The 24,002-nt window shown below is 43.1% G+C and overlaps 1 protein-coding gene across 1 annotated transcript in view; it reads left to right on the top strand.

The window, feature by feature from the left end:
* LOC130109105 (adhesion G-protein coupled receptor D2) overlaps positions 1–23,606 on the top strand; it is a 183,033-nt gene extending 159,427 nt beyond the window's left edge. Inside the window, exon 25 of the mRNA XM_056275848.1 lies at positions 22,264–23,606. Within this exon, the coding sequence (XP_056131823.1) occupies positions 22,264–22,401 (138 nt within the window). The 3' untranslated portion in view covers positions 22,402–23,606. The remainder of the gene's footprint in view (positions 1–22,263) is intronic.
* Positions 23,607–24,002: the final 396 nt, after the last annotated feature.

The raw sequence follows: 24,002 nt of genomic DNA, 5'->3' as shown, positions 1-24,002 counted from the left end.
ACTTGGTGATGTGATGAGTACTGTGGGATACCAGGGCCTTATAAATCGCTGTGCCTGACAGATCATAAGCCCCCAGCCTGGAAATGATTCTTTGATCTGCATCCAAGAACAAAGACAAAGAGACAAAAAGGTTTATCTGTTGGGGGAGCAGGAAAAGGGCCTTTTTTTTGCAAGTGACAGGAAAAGACAGTGACCAAAGTTTTTATTTAAACGACCAGCAGAACGCCTGCCTGTCTGCACGGTGCACGCCGCTCCGGTGGCTTCGTGGCGACACGCTAGCTTGGCTGCACTGTGTTTCTTGAACACGGCGGGTAAATCTGATAACGTACATTAAAACCGCGACTGTCATATGACATTTTTTTTTCGATCTAGCGCACAGCTGTAAAATATATGACTTCCCCGCTTCCTCTTGGTGACTTCCTGTTTATGTCTGAACGCAGGTCAGGGGAGGAAGATAGCGAGGAGTCCCTGCCCCATTCGACATTAGCTGCCCCCAAGCCTAGGAATGACCTTATCCTGCATGACGGGGGACACGACGGAGTCTTGCACCAGCACCATTCACACACCGTCTTTCTCCTCTCTGTCTTCTTCTTGATATCTCACCATTTCTCAAGTACGGCCTTCTCAGTTCCCACTCAGCCCCATACAAATAATTCCAAAACACTCTTTTTCTCCCATCATTCCTTCCTCCATCTCTTTCTGTCTCGTCTCCCTCTCTCACTCTCTCTCTCTCACTCCCTCTCTCTTCCTCAGCCCACAACACTGATATCCAAAAGATAAACGCTCTCACTCTCTCTTTATTTACCTTTTCCCGTATATTCTCTCTCTCTCTCTTTTTCTCACACTCCCTTTCCGCACATCAAAACAGAGCCAACCACAAAATGCTCACTCTCTCTCTCTCTCTCCATCTCCATCTCCATCTCTCTCGCCACACCAAAAGAGACATCCACAAGACAAGCACTCATGATATTATTTGTGTTTTCCGGCTTCTAGAAGACTAGAGAACCCCCTACCGATAAAAAAAGGTCTAAAAAAAAAGAAGAACATATCAGCTGAACATGATCAGATCTTCCTCGGCCTCCATGTTTGTGTTATTTTCTGCTGATGCGACTAAAACAGGCCATGGCTGCTGCTGTGAATGTTTAATTTAGAAGCTCATGCTCCCCTCTGTAGGATATATGCACTGGCTGGGAGCACTGAGGAGCTCGACGGCAGAGGCTTACGAGGGGCTTGCTGTGGTCTGGCGATTGGGGTTGGGGGCGATGAGAGGCTGATGGAGACCCCCAGGTCTCTGGGCGCAGTCATTAGAATGGCTCCCTGGTTTGGAGATGAGAAAACACGCTTGCCTCTCTGGGCTCGTAGAAGATGCTCCCATGCCTACACACCGCATCCATTATTTATGAGTTTTTGTTTTTTTACAAATTCCTACTGACATTTATATCAGTTGTAGATGGCTGTTTCTGATATGGCTACATGGAACAATCTCCCTGGGCCTCTCAGCCAGAGAGACAAGATGGAAATACTGGTCAAATACAAACCCTTGATATTATGAAGCAAAAATGTTACTGTTGGCTGCATTTTTTAAGCATCCTCCTTTCCTATTCTATTTTTTATTTTTACTGATTTTGCAGTGGACAGAAAATAACTAGATACTTTTTTTTTAAAAGACATTGAATCCAATAAGACCAAAAAGGATTATATTTAGTTGTAATCAGTTTTAAACTACAATGTTGAAATAATTTTAAAAAATCATTACATTGATATTTCAATACCTCTGAAATAAAAAGGTTTATGTCAAATGGATGTTTTTCTGTCAGTTGTTTTGCAAAAAGTTTTTTTTTTTTTAAATTGAGGATTTTTCTTTCTTGTTTCTTTAAATAACATCTTCCATCCACCCATTATCCAAACTGCTTGCCCTGCTGTCGGGGTGGCGGGGATGCTGGAGCCTATCCCAGCAGTCGTTGGGCGGCAGGTGGGGAGACACCCTGGACAGGCCACCGGGCATATTAAAGGGACATTCATGTTTAGGCATTGGAGATGTCCCATGTTAGAGGTCTCTCTACCATGGAGGCCAGGGCAGTGGCCCTCAGCTGCCCCCCAGCCAACACCAGCTCCTCTGTGGTCAACAAGTATTGATCTTATCGCTGCATTTCAGTCTGCTGCTCAGCCTCAGGCCAACCCTGGGCTCCACTCAGTCTTACCTCATCTTACCTCACTCGCTTCACATTATGCTAGACTACACTTGACTTACAGTACGAGTCGCTTGTCTCCTACCAGGTAGGCCCCCACCGAGAGTACTTGTCAAAGTTTAGGACAGCCTGGGCTCTAATAGAACACCACTCCCTGGCTGTCAATCAGGTATAGATACAATAGAGGTGTGAATGTTTTTTTTTTTGTTTTGTTTTTTTGGTTCTGTTTTGTTTGTGTGATATCTTTGGATAAATAAATTGCTGACAATAGATTAGACTAGGGGCGTCTGGGTGGCGTGGCGGTCTTTTCCGTTGCCTACCAACACAACCCTCGCCGGTTCGAATCCCCGTGTTACCTCCAGCTTGGTCGGGCGTCTCTACAGATACAATTGGCCGTGTCTGCGGGTGGGAAGCCGGATGTGGGTATGTGTCCTGGTCGCTGCACTAGCGCCTCTGGTCAGTCGGGGCGCCTGTTCGGGGGGGGAGACTTGGGGGAATAGTGTGATCCTCCCACGTGCTAGGTCCCCTGAAACTCCTCACTGTCGGGTGAAAAGAAGTGGCTGGCGACTCCACATGTATCGGAGGGGGCATGTGGTAGTCTGCAGCCCTCCCCGGATCGGCAGAGGGGGCGGAGCAGTGACTGGGACGGCTCTGAAGAGTGTGGTAATTGGCCATGTACAATTGGGGGAGAAAAAAGGGGGAAAAATCCAAAAAGAGAAGAAAAAAAAGACAATAGATTAGACTGATGGGTCGCCCTGGTGGCTCACCTGGTAGAACACGTACCACATAAGGCTGAGTCCTTACTGCAGTGGCCTGGGTTCGAATCTGGTCTCGGCCGTTTGATGCATGTCATCCCCTCTCTCTCCCCTGCCTTTCCTGTCTCTCTCTCTACTATCGCTATCAAATGAAGGGGAAAAATGCCACACAAAAAAATAGATTAGACTGAAGTAAAAACAATATGTACTGTCTGTGTTGTCTCTCTAGCCAATGGTTTCAGTCCCTGATTGTGTCTATCCTGAGTCCATCCACCTCACACACAAAGTCTTAATTTGGCAGGCAAGTTGAGCAAAGAGCTTGCAGGTACTTGTGGGAAATTAGGTTTGAAACAAGTGGGTGATGGAGGTGACTTCTCGTAGAAAAGAGTTTTCTTAATATGACAGGCGACTCCATTTTTCCACATGGTGTGACAGGTTGCTCCACCACTAAGGTGGAAGCGGGGTTCAGTCCAGTTGAGGTGATGACCGGGTCACCACAGGGAGAGCAGAACATAACAATCGGCGGTGCCAGAATGCCGCTAAGCTTCTGACTTTTGTTTACAGTTCACTCCAATACAGCATTGCTGCCCCTGTTGGCACAGGACCAGCTCTTGAGGCTCCTCAGAGGCTTACGGGAACTGTTGTTGTCCCCGGAGAAGGAAAGCAGACAAAATACAAACTGTTTCCCATCACAGCGACTATCTGAGAACAGCTGTTTGTGTCCGAAGGCCTCCCAGCCTTTGCCAGTAGCACTCTGAATCAGAGAATAAAAGAGAGGAGGCATGGACAGGGGGGAGATGGGTTTATTTGGGCTCTTTTTGTTGGCTTGTTTTACAGTTTTTTGTTGTTGTTTTTTTGCTACTGGTGTGATGCAGTCCATTTAGAGCTTTGTGGTATTGATCTAGTTGAGGCGTGTGTGTGTGTGTCTGTGCAGACACATGCATGCATGTATATATATATGCACAAGCTCTCATATGGCGAAACAAACAATCCAAATTGAGTTGGAATATTTTGTGTTTTTTACACAGAGGCTGGTCTATACAGTCAAGGATATACAGTATTGGATTTTCTCCTCCAAAAACATAATTTGTAATGCAGCATTTACATAGCGCTTTGCAGTCACAGTGAAACCAACGCATAGCAAGTGAAACATCGACTGAAAAGGGTGTATAAGCATTGCTCAATAGGTAAAAGACGAAGCACAGGCAACTCACTAAAAGTACTTTTAAGAGTACGCCCGAAAATGTGGCTTGATCCTTCCTCCCACTGTTGGAACTGGTCCGTGCACTGCACTTTTTTAAGGTTATCTTTTTAAAGGTAATTATGCTTTGCACAAAGGTGGCAACATCATGACGTGTCCAGTGACGAACTCTTGCAAAAGATTTCAACCACCAGCAATGAGCCAAATTGGGTGATGGTAAGAATCAGCAGTGTGCTAAAATGTGGAGATTATGAGCAGGATTGTTGCAGCTCATGCCTGTTCACATGTCAGAAAAACCTTCTCTGAGGCCGGTCTATGAAAGAGTGTCGAGACCTCAAGCTGCTCAGGCAGGCAGTTCAACACTCCCTTATACACTCACTGGCCACTTTATTAGGTACACCTTGCTAGTACCGGGTTGGACCCCCTTTTGCCTTCAGAACTGCCTTAATCCTTCGTGGCATAGATTCAACAAGGTACTGGAAACATTCCTCAGAGAGTTTGGTCCATATTGACATGATAGCATCACGCAGTTGCTGCAGATTTGTCGGCTGCACATCCATGATGCGAATCTCCCGGTCCACCACATCCCAAAGGTGCTCTATTGGATTGAGATCTGGTGACTGTGGAGGCCATTTGAGTACAGTGAACTCATTGTCATGTTTAAGAAACCAGTCTGAGATGATTCGAGCTTTATGGCATGGCGCGTTATCCTGCTGGAAGTAGCCATCAGAAGATGGGAACACTGTGGTCATAAAGGGATGGACATGGTCAGCAACAATACTCAGGTAGGCTGTGGTGTTGACACGATGCTCAATTGGTACTAAGGGGCCCAAAGTGTGCCAAGAAATTATCCCCCACACCATTACACCACCACCACCAGCCTGAACCGTTGATACAAGGCAGGATGGATCCATGCTTTCATGTTGTTGACGCCAAATTCTGACCCTACCATCCGAATGTCGCAGCAGAAATCGAGACTCATCAGACCAGGCAACGTTTTTCCAATCTTCTGTTGTCCAATTTTGGTGAGCCTGTGCGAATTGTAGCATCAGTTTCCTGTTCTTAGCTGACAGGAGTGGCACCCGGTGTGGTCTTCTGCTGCTGTAGCCCATCTGCCTCAAGGTTCAACGTGTTGTGTGTTCAGAGATGCTCTTCTGCATACCTCGGTTGTAATGAGTGGTTATTTGAGTTACTGTTGCCTTTCTATCAGCTCGAACCAGTCTGGCCATTCTCCTCTGACCTCTGGCATCAACAAGGCATTTTCGCCCACAGAACTGCCGCTCACTGGATATTTTCTCTTTTTCGGACCATTCTCTGTAAACCCTAGAGATGGTTGTGCGTGAAAATCCCAGTAGATCAGCAGTTTCTGAAATACTCAGACCAGCCTGTCTGGCACCAACAACCATGCCACGTTCAAAGTCACTTAAATCACCTTTCTTCCCCATTCTGATGCTCGGTTTGAACTGCAGCAGATCGTCTTGACCATGTCTACATGCCTAAATGCATTGAGTTGCTGCCATGTGATTGGCTGATTAGAAATTTGCGTTAACGAGCAGTTGGATAGGTGTGTCTAATAAAGTGGCCGGTGAGTGTAAGTCATAGCTGTATCAGTCAACCCTTCGCAGGCCTTCATTTACACTCTTGCATTTTATGCAGTTATTCAAAATGCTAATGTTGTCATGAAAGATAAGTATCAGAACATGTGTTTCTGTGTGTTTGCATAGGCGTGCTTGTATAGATATACACACATTTTTATCTGTATGCATGTTTGTGTGATAGATAGATAGATAGATAGATAGATAGATAGATAGATAGATAGATAGATAGATAGATAGATAGATAGATAGATAGATAGATAGATAGATAGATAGATAGATAGATAGATAGATAGATAGATAGATAGATAGATAGATGGAGAGTATCTTTGACCTTCTATTTTATATGGGAGTAACTTCTGGTCTGTTAACTCCAGCAGGTTTGAGCAATGAGGTGTGTGTGTGTGTGTGTGTGTGTGTGTGCGTGCGTGCGTGCGTGCGTGCGTGCGTGCGTGCGCGCGCGCGTGCGTGCGTGCGTGCGTGCGTGCACACATATACCATATGTGATTGGTGGTGTAAGCCCGGCATGCACTGTTCTATGTTGCTTCCTCAGCTCTCCATCAGTGGGTCACAACTCAAGGCCACGAGGAGCCCCAGGAGCCCCAAACAGCTTGCTTTGCTGCCCAGCTTTATGTTAACTTAAACACACACACACACACACACACACACACACACACACACACATATATATATATATATATATATATACTTTGTGGGTGGGAGTGAGATAGTGTGTGCTTGGGCCAGTGTGGGTGGACGTTTGTCTATTTGCGTGAGCTTGTGGGTCTGTGTGTATTTGCAAATGCATGTCTCTGTATGTCAAAGAGGTGTTGTTAATAGTGTGTTTTCGTAAGTTTGTGTTTGTCAATGAGTGTGTAGGACCTCACAGTGTGATAGTGTGTGTGAATGTTGGCACTGTCTGAGTAGGTAGGATTATGTGTGTATTTGATTGTGGATGAAGTGTGTGTGCATGTTAGGGCTTCACGATATTGGAAAAAACTCACATGGCCATATTTTTTTCTTCTGCGATTTATATTGTGATATGAAAAAATACAGGAATTTTCACCAAATGGCTTCAATAGCTCTATTTTGGAAAGGATTAATCATTCTATAATGATTGGGGTGATTTTGTTGGGGAGTGCATCTGCATAGAAAATAAAAATAATTATAAAAAAAAAAGCTGAATTGTAGACATTTTGGCATGCAGTTTGTAAACACAACATTCAAAGTTGGCCCCGCCTCCCTGGCTCAGCGGCACCAGAAGAACACACCGCCTGACCGCAGTTACCAGAACACATCCCAGTGTACAGGCCAACTCCGCATCACTCTTCATCCCCATCCCCTCCTTCAGTGCTCGGCAGCAGGTGAAAGCCAACCCCAGATTCACTCTCGTTTTGGAACGAGATTTGTCCGCTTAACGTTTCGCCTCGCTATATTTGCGTCTTTTCGGCACTGTGTCCACCATTTTCGTAGCTTCCTCTTGGATTTGTGCTAAGGATCTCGATCTGGTACCTGGTCACTACGTTTTTATAGCATCCCGCTGCCCAAAGGTTACCGCCCAGAAACATCCCGTACACAGCAAAGAAGAAAATACAGGCAGAGGACAGGGTCTCTGCAGATACACACACCGCCACACACGTCTAGTGGGTCATACGTGATGATTGAGTGGCATTATTTTTGTATGAGTCTATACATTGATTTTTAGGAACATCCTACTCGTTCTATCTATAAATGCAAACTTCCTAAGCAAAAATTCATTTATTATCATTCAACAACATAGAACATTATTTCAAAGTGGACAGTGCCATGGATTTATTTAAAAACTTCAGGCATACTGTTTTTATTTTCATTTAAAAATAATTCCAATCTTAAATAATTTAATTTGTCAATTTATTCTTGTTTAGATTTATTTATTAGTTTTTTTATGTTTAAAGAGAAAAAAAAGTGGGCCTACCCTGTTGAAGAAGAGATGTCAGTTAGAGGACAATGCTGCGAATTTATTTTCACCTGTTTCAATTGTTTATTCATTTACATGTTGATTTTAATGTTTGCAGTGGAACAAAACAAGCATGAAACCATCCAGACCCACAGTGCACCTGTGCTGCAGGTCCTACTAAACCTTCTCAGGTCGTCCATGAATGAGTGAGTGACCTCAGCTTGCCACACATAGTCCACGGAGGCAGTTGTGCGTGCACCGTGGGAAAAAATAAGGCTATAAGAGCCGGATTAAATACACGTGTGCTGCCTTGTGTCATTCCCTACAAATCCATATGGTTAGTTATATTAATATATGTTCAATTAGGCCACAATTCAAAGCAGCTGTATTTTATTGAGTTTCAAATGCTCAAAAGTAAGTTCCAATGACTCTGATGCATTTGACTATTATAGCTAATGTAAATGTGGTTGAAATCATCACTGCAACGCATGCCGATGGATTTTCTGATTGCCAGGTTGTCTATATATAAAAAAAAGGAATGAATAGTTGAATCTTTGTATTGAACAGCCAAATTTGATTTGAATCAAAAAAATCTGTTTCAGGTACAGCTCTAATGAGCACAATCTTAGACATACAGAAGAATCCAGCTCCTGTAGCTGTGTGTTGGCTAAACATTTAGCATTGTAAGATGGCGACAGATGTACTCTTAGCCCCCCCAGTTCAGGAATGGTCGTTCCCTCTTCACATAGAGGGCCTCTTTGACTCCCTGTTCAAACCAACGTTCCTCCCTATTAAGGATGTGCGCATCCTCATCCTTAAAAGAGTGGCCACTGGCCTGTAGATGGGTGTAAGCTGTGGAGTCCTGGCCTGACATGTTAGCTCTCCTGTGGTGTGCCATCCTCTTGGCCAGCGTCTGTTTGGTTTCACCGATGTACAAGTCACGGCAATTCTCTTGGCACTTAACAGTGTGCACTATTTTGCTCTGTTTGTGCCAGGGGGCCTGGTCCTTGAGGAATCTGTCCAACAGACAACTCATTCAGGCAGAGAAAGACATCTTTGCTAAGGGGCTAAATTTCACTGTCACACCAAGGCAATCCCATGAGTGGAACTGATCACGGCCACGGTATCAGTGATCCGTAAAAACAACATCACAGACCTGGAAGTGGAAAAACCGTGAACAAAAGTTTCAGCCTGCCTCAGCAATGCGAAGGCTCCGCCGTCCAACATCAGCAAAGATAAGAGGAATATTGTCACGACTGTCAGTAAGGACAATAACATCATCATCCTTGCACCAGACAAAGGCAGATGCTTTGCAGTCGGTGGCATGGTGGCCCAGTGGTTGGCGCTGTTGCCTCACAGCAAGAAGGTCCTGGATTTGAACCCCGGGGTTGTCCAACCTTGGGGGTCATCCTAAGTCGTCCTCTGTGTGGAGTTTGCATGTTCTCCCCATGTCTGCGGTGGGTTTTCTCTTGGTACTCTGGTTTCCCCCACCATCAAAAAGACATGCATGTTAGGGTTAATACCCCTGTCTGTGCCCTGACTGAGGCATGGCAAGACGAACTGGAGTTTGTTCATGGGTGTTGCACGGCGGCTGCCCACTGCTCCTAGCTACATAGCTAGGATGAGTTGAATGCAGAGCATAATTTCCCCATGGGGATTAATAAAGTATATCAAAATCCAAAAAACAAAACAAAAACCACTCTGTTGTATTAAACCAGACAGACTGTCATGAGAAAGTTATGATGTTACTTAGCAACATGAATACTTATGAGCCCCTGAAACAAGATCCAGGCAGCGGTTACAAGAAAAAAGGTGATAGATTGTCTGAAGCTGTTAGATAAGGACAATGCTATTGACAGAATTTTGTACCACAGATTAAACCCAGGGAAAGCTACACCTACGTAGTCTGTATGGGTTATCTAAGATACATAAACAGGATGTGCCATTACAGCCTAATGTTTGTATGATTAACTTAGTAACCTATTAACATCTCTAAGTTTCTTGCATCTATTCTTAACCTGTTGGTAGGCAGTTATGAACATCACATTCAGAACACTATGGATTTTGTGGATAAGGTGAGGGACATCATTATGGAGGGGGATGAAACGATGGTCTCCTATGATGTTAAGTTTCTCTTCATGTGCATTCCTGTTGATGAAGCAGTGGAGGTAGTCCGTATGAAATTACAAAACGACCCTACCCTTAGCAATAAGACCATCCTGAACACTGACCATGTGTGTCTACTCCTGAAGCTGTGTCTTCAGTCCACGTACTTCATGTACAGGGGGCAGTACTATAAGCAGAAGCATGGGTGTGCTATGGGTTCCCCAGTCTCACCTATAGTGGCCAACTTGTATATGGAGGAAGTGGAAAAGAGGCCTCTGTTGCCCTATCCAGGGGCACCACCTAGCCATTGGTTCAGATTTGTGGACAACACCTGGGTTAAAATTAAATCTCAGGATGTATCACATTTCACCAACCACATTAACTCTGTGGACAACCACATCAAGTTCACCAGGGAGGATGTGAAAAATGACAGGCTAGCCTTCTTAGGCTGTGAAATTGCAATTGGCAATGGGGGACATTTGATTGTTGATGTTTACCGTAAACCAACACATACTGATCAGTACTTAAGGTTTGACTCTCAACATCCACTGGAGCACAAACTAGGAGTCATCAGGACGCTGTACCACCAAGCTGACAACATCACCACCCACAGAGCAGCCGGGGAAGGGAAGAAATCCCACACTAAACAGGCCCTGGTTAAGTGCGGTTATCCTAACTGGGTGTTTGTCAAAGCCAGGAAGAGGCCCAAACAGAGCACCAGCCAATCGAAGGGAGGAGAAAGACAACAGCTACCTAAGCATAAACCAGTGGTGATTCTGTATGTGGCAGGAGTGTTGGAACAGTTGAAATGTGTATTTTCTAAACATTGCATCTCAGTTGCTTTCAAATGCCAAAACACGCTGCACCAGAAGTTTGTCCACCCAAAGGATCGGGTGGCCCGGTGCAAACGGAACAATATAGTGTACGCTGTTAAGTGCCTGGAGGATTGCCATGACTTGTACGTTGGGGAAACTAAACAGACACTGGCCAAGAGGATGGCACAACACAGGAGAGCTAACACATCAGGCCAGGACTCCACAGTCTACATCATCTACAGGCCAGTGGCCACTCTTTCAAGGATGAGGATGTGCACATCCTTGATAGGGAGGAACGCTGGTTTGAACGGGGAGTCAAAGAGGCCATCTATGTGAAGAGGGAACGACCATCCCTAAACCGAGGGGGTGCCTTTTTTTTTCTTTTATTCTATAGAAAAAAATGTTCAAAATACAAAACACATATACCAAACCAAAAAAACATTTCACAAACCCATCGAACTCTACAGAAATAAAGAGGACAAGAATAAAAAAAATTACAGGTCGACAAAACACAGGTAGACAAAACAGAAAATAGTGAGGTAATCCGTAGGCCTTGGCATGGCTTCCAGCCTACAGACCCCCCCCCCCACCAAATAAAAGAAATCAAACAAAAAATACACATATACCACACAGTATACTGGTTAACCAAAATCCAACATTATCCTCCCTCCCTCCCCAATCACAACAAAAGTGCTCCCCTATACAAATCCACCAACAAACTCTTCTTCTCTAACATAACTATACAACATATTCTCTTTCCATTATACTCCTAAAAATATTCCACACCTCAGCTTTCCTCTTTTCGTAATGGGCCATATTCTTCTTTAGCTTGACAGCAAACCTTGCATGGCTTGAAACGTGATTTAATGAATTAACCTTACATCCGTTCACTTTGCCAGCCACCCCAAACAACCACAAGTCTCTCCATTCCATTCTGTCAACAAACCCACCTACTTATTAATTCTTTCATTTTCAACATGTATCCCTCCAGTTCACAACATTCAACAAACTCATACATAAATGTTTCCACACCTACACCACACACATCACATTCTTTTTTCACATTCACATCTCTGCTGCTACTACTACTACTACTACTACTTTCGACTGCTCCCGTTAGGGGTCGCCACAGTGGATCATCCGTTTCCATTTCTCCCTGTCCTCTGCATCTTCCTCTGTCACACCAGCCACCTGCATGTCCTCCCTCACCACATCCATAAACCTACTCTTTGGCCTTCCTCTTTTCCTCTTCCCTGGCAGCTCCATATTCAGCATCCTTCTCCCAATATACCCAGCATCTCTCCTCCACACATGCCCGAGCCATCTCAATCTTGCCTCTCATGCTTTGCTTTCTTCACTTTCGCATCAAACTTACTAAATATTAAATTATTGAATACCCTATTGTGTCTTAATAAAAAGTCAAAATTCTCACATTTGAAACTGTTACACCTCACTCTCAGATTTCTCCATATCCTCCCTACATCCATCTCAATCATAACCCTGTCCCACACTTTCTCCACAGCCACTCTTCTCACTTCTTCCCCTCTTAAACATCTATACATCACTTTAGTTTTCACACTCATCGGGGGGGGGGGGCTAAGAGTACATCTGTCACCATCTTACAATGCTGTGGTTGCAACCATTCCCAAATCATCTGTGAATACTACACATGGCCACTGTAACTCTCGTTTATGGTCACAGCAATTTGCATATGAAACCTTTCATTTTTGGTCATTAATGCCACTGTATTGTTTATAAGGGTGGGGATACCTGCAGGCATTTGAGATTGAAGAGGTCGCGTAGATGAGTGATGAAACGTTTCTCTCTCAATAAGCGTTGTGTCCAAATGAACTGATTCAATTTTCTGTGATTATGACATAGTGTTAGGTAGCTAATAATTAGCGATTCTAGCTAATATTCACATGAAATTTTATTGTGATGAATAAATGTTTGCAGCGAAAAGAAATGTGTATTTGTTCATCTACTTTTATGCCCATGGTCTGTTTATTATAAAGGAAAAAAAAATCATGACAGCACATTGGAAATAGTGAACACCATTCTCCCACCAAAATGTTGAAACAGTATATCAGTTTCAAATTGTACGTGACAGACGTGATTACATCAAGTGTCAAGTTTCAAGATTATATGTCAAATGATAAACAATTTTACACTTTTTCTCATGATGCTTGTTTTGCTGGCTCAAAACACAAGTGGGAAATAAGAGTTCTTATTAAAGTACTTAGAGAAATCAAAGTGCCATAACAGGATACATGTACAAAAACAGTCAGTGCAGGCTTTGGATGTACTTTGTTGGACAGTATACTCCAGTAGACAATGTCCATACAATCGTAAGGTGACATATCCAATGCTATTTTAAACAGTAAACTTGTGCAAATGGCAGATTGTGCAGGTGCAGTTGGATGACAGCAACCATAATGAAACATTGTAAGCAGGAAACAGTAAACTTGTGCAAATCACGTGCAGAGTAAGAAACAAAGCTCCCTTTTCTAAAGTCACGTAACTGCATTTGATACATCGCTATCTAATAATAGCTGTTTATATAGCACTTTTCTAAAACAATGTTACAAAGGGCTTTACAAAGAAATAAAACCAGACAAGGCAAAAATAAGACCAAATAAGTAAGAGTAAAAATAAGTATGACTATGAACAAATAAATACAAATATCAAACATTTGTAAATTGTTTGCTATCTAGCATGGCCAGAGTCTTTATAGAAATGAGTAAATATAAAAAAGATAAAATTTTGACATTTTTTGTGATGTTGTGAAATTCACCCAATGACCCTCAAAGTGGCGTGTTTCCCATTCAGGCTAAAGTAACTTGGTGTCAGCTTGCTTTCCGGGGTTGGTGGTTAGCTAAAAACGTGATTCCGATGAGCTAACATTATCTTCGATGAAGCAGTGCAACAGCATCTATATTATAATGTCAATGTTAAGAGTCCCATTAGGATCTCTGTCTCTTACTATGTCTGGCATTATTGATTTATGCATACACATTGTGCATACCGCATTGCTCCAATTGTTTCTTGTAGTATGCTGCCTGGAGAATGCCACTTTTCAAGCCCCTGTTTTTTTTTCTTTTGGGTAATTCTCCTTCACATTCTTTTTTTAATTATATGTTGTATCTTTTTTTAAATTTTATTTGTGTAAATAAAAGAAGTTGGTCCTGGGCACGACGTTAAACTGCAGCCATCAGGTCACCGGCGACTGAACAGGCACCCCCTTTTCAACCTTTGGATTGTTGTGAGGAGGGTGTGTGGACACCCAGCAGGATTAAAAACAAAACTGTCAAAGGGCGGATGAGTTCCTCCATGAACCAACGGCCATCCAAACCTGGAGAGGAGATAGGGACCACCAGGTACTCCCCCTACGGAAACACAACGAAGACTCAACCAAACGCAATCACCATAAACGGTGGAAGAGACTTGTTGAGGCATCAGCTGTGCTCCTACGACCTCCATAGGTTATGGAACTGATGATGATGAAATAAAGAAATGAAACAAATTGATATTATGTAGATAATGTGAATAATGTAGATAATATGAAATATGTAAATAATGTAACGTTAGCTACTCAGTTGGAAATGTGTGGTCAATACTAGGCCTCAGGATCTCAAATTGTTCTGTTCATAACAATGTGTCACACAATAGAGGTGCTTGGCATCTTTGACACTATTTGCTCATCCGCTGCAACTCATCAGTGTTTACCAACCATTTCTCAATCAGCCCATCCAGCTCACATGCACTGCATGGAGTTTACCCTCCCTGAGTTCATCATGTTGATTTATCAGTTGCTCCAACCTGTCTCGAGTTTGTACCTTCAAGTGACAAATACATATTCCTCCGATGGACATGGCTCTGGCATTGGAGGTCATGAGGCTTTGTGTGTGACCTACGGAAAAAAAGTTCACCTGTTGTCTTCAGAGCCTCCACAGATCTGCATTCATGGCATCTGCAAGTATGTCAGGCTGATCAAAAAAAACTCCCTTTACCCACTGTTAGGGGCTTGGTTACTTCCCTGTGCCCCTCCAGCATCATCATCATACTGACTGATAAACCTTTAATGTTGGGTGCTTTCTTTTTCTTTTACTTTTTTTGTTTTTGTTTATTGTCATTGGAAGTTTATATTTTGCAAGAGCCAGGTCAAGGGACCTTGATTACTTTTCCTGAGGTACTCATGCTTGTATTGAGTAGTGTGTTGGGCTGGGGTGGGAGGTGGGAAGGATAACTGAATTCTCTTGCTGCTGAAGAGCTGTGTCGTGACATTCAGGTTGTCTTTTTTTTATTATCAACGTCACAGATCTCTTTTATACTCAGTCCCCAAAGAGAACTCCCTCTGCCATTGGCAACGCAATGATCAGCCTCTGCCTTCACTACTCGGCTCTGGTCTGGGCGAGATGAAGTCTTTGGGTCCTGCATCTTCTCCACGTGGCAGGTTCCTCTCTCTTACAAAGGAGCCAAGCAAACAGTGGAGCAAAGAGTGTGTGTGCATGTGTGTGACTTTAAAAGGTGTTGGTGCAACCGTTTTAACAGCGAGACCATGTTTGAATTAGATGTTCTAGCCCCCGCTGGCTAAATGGATTTCTGAAGTGGCTGTAGTCAGGGGCTTTCAATCGGTGTAACCTTGAGTCCTTTTTCATATGTGAGCTCTGTAGGATTTAAGTGCAGGTATAACATGAGAGAGACTGAATGGAATACTCCTCATATTTTGAAATTGAAAAATCCCCAATGGCTCTCCCCATTGTGTGGGCAATTAATGGAATGCTGGCAGCAAGGTTCGGGTGCTTAAAAGTTGTGCCCGCCCTCCCCCCTTGTCTCTGTCTCTCTGTCTCTGTCTGTCTCTGTCTCTGTCTCTCGCTCTCTCTCTTGCTCTGTTTTTAATGACTAATAAAGGATAATCATCATAGAAAAAACATCTTAATGCTGTAGGCTTCCTTTTTATGCGTAATGATGTATTATGCATGCTTTGAAATGAAACGGCAGCGGCCTTCGGACAATTCCGTCTCCAAAACTCAACGAATTTGTTTTGCATGTTGAGGTGAGGGTTTTGCATAACAATGGTGAATGTTCCCATTTAAAAATGCTTGCCTATTAATTTGGTCTTTACATTTTTAAAGTTTGTTCAACGGGGCGCGAAACAATGTGCCCCGCTGGTCACTGTTTGCCATAACAGATTAGACGCTTGGCTAATTGCCTCTCTGAAGAGTTCCACCACATCATTTGGCCTCATCCTTCTGCATCAGGTTCAGGGAGCTTTTAAACACTGAGTCAGATAAATGAATGTAGCAGGAATACTGAACGATGTCTCCTCATGCTTGTTGAGTGTGGCTATGGAGATAATTTCCCCTCCTTTTTCGTACAAACATTAATGCTGACAATCATCAAAAGTGAAAGAGGTTTGTCAATATCTTCCCAACGTCGTGGCCTTACAGGTTGTTTTTGCTTTCATGGAAATGATGGGCTGTCTACACCGCTGACAAGAACTAGATATAATTCAGCCTCAGACCAGCTCCTGCGTAAGCAGTTTGTTGATGTTGTTTAGAACCGGTGAGAACACTATGAAGGCAACACAAAAGGCAACCTGATACACCACCACTAGGATAAACAACCCTAGAAGAACAGATTTTATTGAAAGTATCTATGTGTGTGTGTGTGTGTGTGTGTGTGTGTGTGTGTGTGTGTGTGTGTGTATATATATGTATATATATATAGTATATATGTTTGCGCATACTAGGAAGTGGACTTATCAAGATGCTTATCATGAAGGACACAAACACAGTGTGTCGAGTGGGGGGCAGTCACCATTTGAGCCTGTCTCGATCTAATTAGGCTGAAGTGAGACAGGTTCAAACATGGCTTCATCTTCACAAAGACCTGCACCAGAGCCCGAGAGAGAGACACGAGCCTGCAGCACATTTGCTCCTTTGAGCCTCTGTCCCCTGCAAAAGACTCTTTAATGCATGTCTGTGTTTAGTCTTTTAAATGGTTTTTAACTCTCGTGTTGTTAAATCTGTCTCAGATCAGTCTTAATTCAGTTGAATAAAGGGGCTGTTTTGCCCTTATCGACCATCTGTGTTCGTGCCTGTGTGCTGTGGAGCCCTGACTGCGGCGCAGGTTTGCCATGCACACCATTCCAAAGTAAACACAAGGGTATCAATTCAATATCCATGGAAGACTGTCTGTGCACCAAGGAACAACAAAATAGCTTAAGTTTTTTGGGTTAGGAAAGAATTGAGTAAATAAAGGAATCTCTCTGTGCAGAGTGCAGAAAAGAAAAAAAGTGATGATTACAAATCGGTAGGCATTTGAGTGGCATGGTGGTCTATTCCGTTGCCTACCAACATGGGGATCGCTAATTCCAATCCCCGTGTTATCTCCGGCTTGGTCAGGCGTCTCTACAGACACAGCTGGCCCTGTCTGCGGGTGGGAAGCTGGATATGGGTATGTGTCCTGGTTGCTGCACTAACGCTTCCTCTGGGTGGTCGGGGTACCTGTCCGGGCCGGAGGGGGAAGTGGGGGGAATAGCGTGATCCTCCCATGCGCTACGTCCCCCTGGTGAAACTCCTCATGGTCAGGTGAAAAGAAGCAGCCGGGGACTCCACATGTATCGGCATGTGGTAGTCTGCAGCCCTCCCCGGATCGGCAGAGGGGGTCGAGCAGTGACCGGGACGCCTCGGAAGAGTGGAGTAATTGGCCAAGTACAATTGGAAGAAAAAGGGGGAAAAATCCAAAAAACAAATAGGTAAATCTGCAGAGAGCGGGTCCCTCCCATTCAGCATTTACATATTTAGTATTTAAGTATTAGATTTGAGAACATACAGGAAGATATTTCCTAGTTGTCTGTGAAGATACGTACACATAGGGCGTCTCTGTCTACGCTCAGGTCAGCAGAGGCAAGCAGAAAGATGTGATCTTTTTGTTGCCCAGATCTGATTTGGCTGTTCAAGTCAGGACGAAAAAATATTTATCTTCGTCTTGTTTTGTTTTATTTTTTTTATTTTTTACCAAGAATTGAGTATTAGATCATCCCGGTGACCTTATTTGAATACACATAGCGGCACCGTGTATTGTCATGTGTACCGTCTCACCCAGCTTTGATTGCTGTGGCTCTGCCGCAAGCGGCCGGGCCCCCGGGCCTGGGTAAAGACAAGACCAGATGCTTCTTTGAGCGCCGTTTTCTTCTTGTACTCTTGGAACACTTCCAGAAGCTTCTTTTCTTTTGCCCTCAGACCTTTTTCTGTCTGACTGTGCTTGGACAACACAGAGAAACGTACAAGCGCATCTCAGTAAACACAAATGATGTGGTTCCATGGTCTAAAAGCACCGGGTAACACTGGCAGACAGAACTGCAGGCTGTTTGTGCGACGGAAGGGAGAACTCATTTAGAAATGGACAGACGTGTGTGTGTGTGTATGTGTGTGCATGCATGTGTGTGTTTGTATGTGTGTTTGTCTGCACTTATGCGTCTGGTTTCTCATGCGCGGTGATAATTTTGTTTGTGTGTTTTTGTGCTAGCTTTTGGCGAGTTATTCGTGTGTCCCCCCCCCCCCCCTTCTCTGTGTTCGGTTATCTTTGGAGGTAGCCAGCTTCGAGCTGGTGTCTACCTTCAGGGACGCGCGTTGCATGCATTTCTGAGTATTTTCACCTGAGGCTGCACTTGTTAGAGTCTGTGGATAAATGTATATACATTATTTATACAAATTCATGATGAGTGAAAGCAGGTTTAACACATTTACGGACAGGAGGCCAGGCACTGCAAGCCAAGCTCAGAGTGAGGATTCTAACCGTGTGTGTGTCGGGGATCAAGCTGTGCAGTGCAAGCTGGTCGCCTGGCCGTCTGTGACCTGCATCACTGATGCAGCACCAGAAAACCAACAGCACTATCATCGTTGCCTTAGCCATCAAATCACCCCTGTATCATTTGCTGTGTGAATGATTTAAAGAGTAGTAGAAAACAGTCAGAATTTGGTAACGTTTGTAAAATGTCCTTTACATTTTAAAACGATTGTGTTATCATTTGGTTTGACATATTTCTGTTTATTATTATGATGATGATTAGTATTATTATTATTATTATAGTGGTACTCTCCTATGCTAATTTTTGCTCATTTTTTTCCTTGACCATCTGCTTCTATGTCATGTGTTTTGCAGCTTCGCTGATGTAGCTTGCAACTGTTGTATAAGTATTGATACATTAGGTGGAACGGTTGGACATAGCTTCTGGAAACAATTAAATCTGGGAAAATGAAAGCCAGGATTTTGTTGCTGTGATTGGATTCTATTGAGCATTTGTAAACACTGCACAGAAACTCTTTAGCAAAATTATTCACCAAAACAGTTGTCGGTGGCTAACGTTGAGTGGATAATTGGAAGGATATGTGTGTGTCGTAGGTGTTGGGCAACAAATAGGGGGAGCAGCTGTGGTCCATTGGCTGGTGTGTCTGTGGTGGGGAGGGATCAACATTGGTTTTCTTTTATCCTGATTCAATATACAAGAAAAGAAAAAAAGCAAAAACAGTTTCAAACTCTATTCAGCTTCTCTCAGGAGGTTAAATCAGTTCATCTGGACACATCTAAACGTCGTGTCCAGATGAACTGATTTAACCTTCTGGGATTTTCTTACCTGGATTATCGAGCATGCATCAAGACATGTATTGAGCTTCTTCTTCTTTTCTTTTTTTTTTTTCTTAAATAATTATTTTATGAGCAAAGGTCTTTGGATGACTGAATTTTATCTCAAAAGGCTGAGAACTTATGGTACTTGGAGATGAGGACATGGGATATCAAATTATTCCAACACTGTGAATTTGGTATCCTCACCCTTCCAGTCTCAGTTTTGCTAAATTACACCTACTGCCTTTAAATAGTTTGCTTTTTAGAAATTCACCAAAAAAGGGATTATATTTAGACTTTTTTTTTCCAATCTAAATTCCACAGTTTGCACCAATGCAATTCCAATGGGCTGCCGGGCTTTCTCCACACCCGAGTGTGAATGTGTGCAGTCGCTGTGTCGCTACCTTCAGCAGTTGTAAAATGCTTGCATTACAGTAACACTACCTATTGGAATAGGGAGCAACTTGTTTGAGACTTCGTGAAAAGTGGGGCGAGAAACTCAAAGGGTTGGTGGAACGCAGAGGAGATGGCGTCACACCTTTCTCTGTCTCTTGGAGACTGACTGTTTATGTCTCCATTCCTTCAATTCAGCCTGTTGTGAAAGACATTTATTTAATGTGTAACATAATTTTGATATCACATAGTTTCTTTAAATTAGACCGGATCTTATCGATTTGAGTTCATCCCATACATATTGCAAGCCTGCTTGACTTAAAGGGTAAATCCGGTACTTTCAAACCTGGGCCCTATTTTTCCATCATTCATCTAAATTACTAATAGAGACAAAAATTGGCTGTTTTTTTTGGGGGGGGGGGGGGTTCCCCCTTTTTCTCCCCAATTTGTACCCGGGCAATTACCCCACTCTTTGAGCCATCCCGGTCGCTGCTCCACTCCCTCTGCTGATCCGGGGAGGGCTGCAGACTACCACATGCCTCCTCCGATACATGTGGAGTTGCCAGCCACTTCTTTTCACTGGACAGTGAGGAGTTTCGCCAGGGGGACGTAGCGCGTGGGAGGATCACGCTATTTCCCCCACTTCTCCCTCCACCCTGAACAGGTGCCGCGACCGACCAGAGGAGACACTAGTGCAGGGACCAGGACACATACCCACATCCGGCTTCCCACCCGCAGACATGTCCAATTGTGTCTGTAGGGACGCCGACCAAGCCAGAGGTAACACGGGGATTCAAACTGGTGTTCCCCATGTAGGTAGGCAACGGAATCGACCGCTACGGTACGTGCGTGCCCCAATTGGTCCAGTATTGAGCAAGAACACTGCAGCAAGTATCCGCAGAAGGGGCTGTGATCTAACCATTGAGGGCAACTGTGCCCATCAAAGTACGTCCACTAAAAGTGCTTGTTTGTGCCAGTGACAGGCTCAGATTGTTATTGTAAGTGTCTGACAACATCTGGAAGGATCCCTACAGAGACATACTTTTTCTTTACATTTCGCTTCTTCCAGTCCCCATAAAATAATAAAAGTAAAAGAGGGGGCATGGTTTGTTTACCAAAGAAGACATCAAGCCGAGTCTTATCAGAACTGACCATTCATTTGAGGTAGCCTAGCCTGAGACGTAGAGGAACTGTTCGCAATAATTTATTTTCAAAGGCATGGCTGAATATTTGGCTGAATTCAAAAATGTGGATGAGGCATTTGAATTGGACGGCCACCCATATTTATTTGAGCCGGAGTAAACGGATGACGAGCTCTAGAAATCGAAGGGGACGAGGAGAGAGAAAGAGATTTTTTCGGTGGATGACTAGCCATCAGAGTTGGTTGACCCTTCTCTGCCTGCTGCCTCTCTTTCTCTCGCTCTCTCTCGCTCTCTGTCTCTCTGTTGAATAGGAAAATAGGGCCCAGGTTTAAAAAAGTCACCCTTTAATAAGAGTTAAGTGGGCTGTCTTTATTTTCCAAACACTTAATGTATCCTTTATGTTTATCTTATATTGAATTATATGTATAATATGTGTGTGCGTGCATGCGTGCGTGCGTGCGTGCGTGCGTGCGTGCGTGCGTGCGTGCGTGCGTGTGTATTATCATTTTGCTGCAGAAGTCCGTAAGTCATTATTTGATAAAGACAGCATATTTTTGTTAATGAAGACTATTTTATCAGCAGAGTAGTAAAGTCTATGCATTGGATGGGGGGTAATGTATAATTTGCTTTACATCCATACTAGCATTCGTTTGGTGAATGTGCATCATTTTTGTCAGTCGGCGAGTTTCTGAATAAGACAGTTGAATAACACAATGGAGAAATATGAGTCGAAGCCCTGTGACAGTGTTTGGAGGGTAGTTACCTACGTTACCTTGAATAGTTAGAAATAGAAATAGTTAAAACCCCATGAAAGTGTTTGGATCGACAAAACAGATGCTTTGTGTGTTTTATTTTCAAAGATAATCAATACATCTCTCTCTCTCATCCTGATTTTCTCTAATGCTATGTAGGTACTGTGTCTGAGAAAGGAAAACACAAGGACAAAACAGAGAAGGGGGTCAAAAAGATGAAGTAGAGAGAAGCAGCTATCTTTTAATGTGTAGTTTGGTTTGTCTCATCCCACCCAAATATTGTTTCACATCTCCAGTTGTGTTTATTCACTGCAACACACGGTAATGGTGGCCTACAGTGCTCTGTAGTGAGGAAGATGGTGGCACAATGCACGAGCTAACAGTAAAATCCAGTGTCGTTTTCTGTTAACATGCTGTATGCATTTCTGGGGAGTTGGTTTACAAAAAAAATAAAATAAAATAATGTCAAGTCTTTTCTGTTAAACGCTCATTTAACCTACCTTGAATAAAATGGCTGACATCAATGTTCACATTTGGAAACGTTTTGAAATGACTGAATGGACTGGACCTCACTGGGGCTTTCTTTTATCACCAACACAGACTGTAATTTGTATTTTAGCGTGTCTTTACCACTGCATGTAGTTGACCCAAACTTAGCATGACTAGAAAAAGTCACCTCACCCCCAAATACCTGCTCTTCTTTTTTCTTCTTCTTCTTCTTCTTCTTTTTTTTTTTTACCCAATACAGGAATCTCCTTCTTCAAAGACGGATGGCTCGCCGGCTGGCTGTAGTCTCCACGTGCCCATGGAGCTGGAGTTTACCACTTCCTGTTTCCCTCGAAGCCCCGCCCACCAGAAACGTTCCGGCCTGGTCTGCATAGACTGACCTGACCTTTGTAACCCTGACTGTGGTTTGCTTTTATTACCATTATTATCTTTAGAATTCACTTGATGAAAAATGGCTGATTCAGTTTGGGGTTTGTTTTGTTGTTTTTCTCCTTCTGATAATATCTGTTGTTGTTTTTGCTCATCTCTCTGATACCGCTTTGTAGCAGCACGTGGACGTTTCTCGAGTTTGTATTGTCAGGGGTGCATGGACAGCAGTTCATGTACTGTCACTGGTGGTTGCTTGTGATGCTCGTAAGCCAGGATTCACAGCTTATTTTAATGTTGCACCTTTTCTTGTGCAAGGTTTTTCCCCTGCTTTTTTTTCTCCTGTTTCTTGTTTCTACTTCTTCTGTTCATTCTTTCCTGTGTTGTTCCTCTGTTCGTGTGTCATGGCCGCGCTTGCCGTATATGTGCTTGTAAAATTAAAGCAATTTAATAACGTGTGTGTGGGTAGTCGGTCGGCTTGCTGCTCTAGAAAAGGAGAAATACCATCCAGCACGCTTCCCTTGTGTGTTTCTCTCCCATCGTGTCTTATAAAATAGTTCCTTTAGGTCACGTCTGGACCCGCACACATAACCAAGTAGGGCTGGCTTCAATTAATTGTTTTCCCAATTCGAATCGATCTTTATCATAATGATCTGATTATTGATTCATTTAATCCCTGAATCGATCTTTTGATGGTTCCCACCCATTTATACCAAGTCCAGTTGCACTTGATTCAACTCCTTTGGATTCCCCCCCATTGATGTGTGAAATGGAAATAACAGACCGGAAACTGTTTTGGGGTCAATTCTTAATGTAAACATTAATATTTTTGATAATGCCCCAGGTTAGAGGGTTCCTTGTACAGTTTACAGCATTAGCTATTTCATATCCAATCAAAATTGGTATTATAGCTGAAATACCCTTAACTGAATTGGTATTGAATCACAAATCAAATCAGTTTGGGAAATCAGTGGCGATACCAGCCCTGTAACCAAGCATTTTTGCACAGACGAGCCAAGTATGCAATTCAAAATCCCACCATTTATTGTATGGAGCTGAATTTGGCGGCACCAGAAAACAAACAAACATACAAACAAAAAATAAGTTATTTCAGGAGTTTCCTTTTAAAAGGAAATTAAACGTGCCAGCTCTTTTGTAACTGACACCAAAGTAGAACTGTTAATATTTTCAATATTTAAGTTACTCCCTATTGCATGTTCTTCATCATCTAAACTACAACATGATATATACTATATATATATATATATATATATATATATATATATATATATATATATATTACAGTCATCTTTATCATCACTGTCTACCACTATGTTTTAAATAACTTCGTTTTTCCAAAGCTGGTGATCGTTTTAAACCATATTTGTCCATCAATTTGTGTTGTAATATTATTGGCTCACTGTATGCTCTTTGTTATGCCAGGGAGAACAGAGCAGTTGGAGTATTTATTTGAATTATAATAAATGAAATGAGAATGAACAGCATTAGTGACTAGAGACAGCAAGAAAACAGTGTTGAAAGCATAATAATTATTTATTGAAATATGAGGGAAAATTCCATCAGCTTTAAAGAAACACTCCCTTTAGGACCAGG

The sequence above is a fragment of the Lampris incognitus genome, chromosome 3 (genome assembly GCF_029633865.1).
Source record: "Lampris incognitus isolate fLamInc1 chromosome 3, fLamInc1.hap2, whole genome shotgun sequence".
NCBI lineage: Eukaryota > Metazoa > Chordata > Actinopteri > Lampriformes > Lampridae > Lampris > Lampris incognitus.
This window is presented reverse-complemented; position numbering and strand designations above follow the sequence as displayed.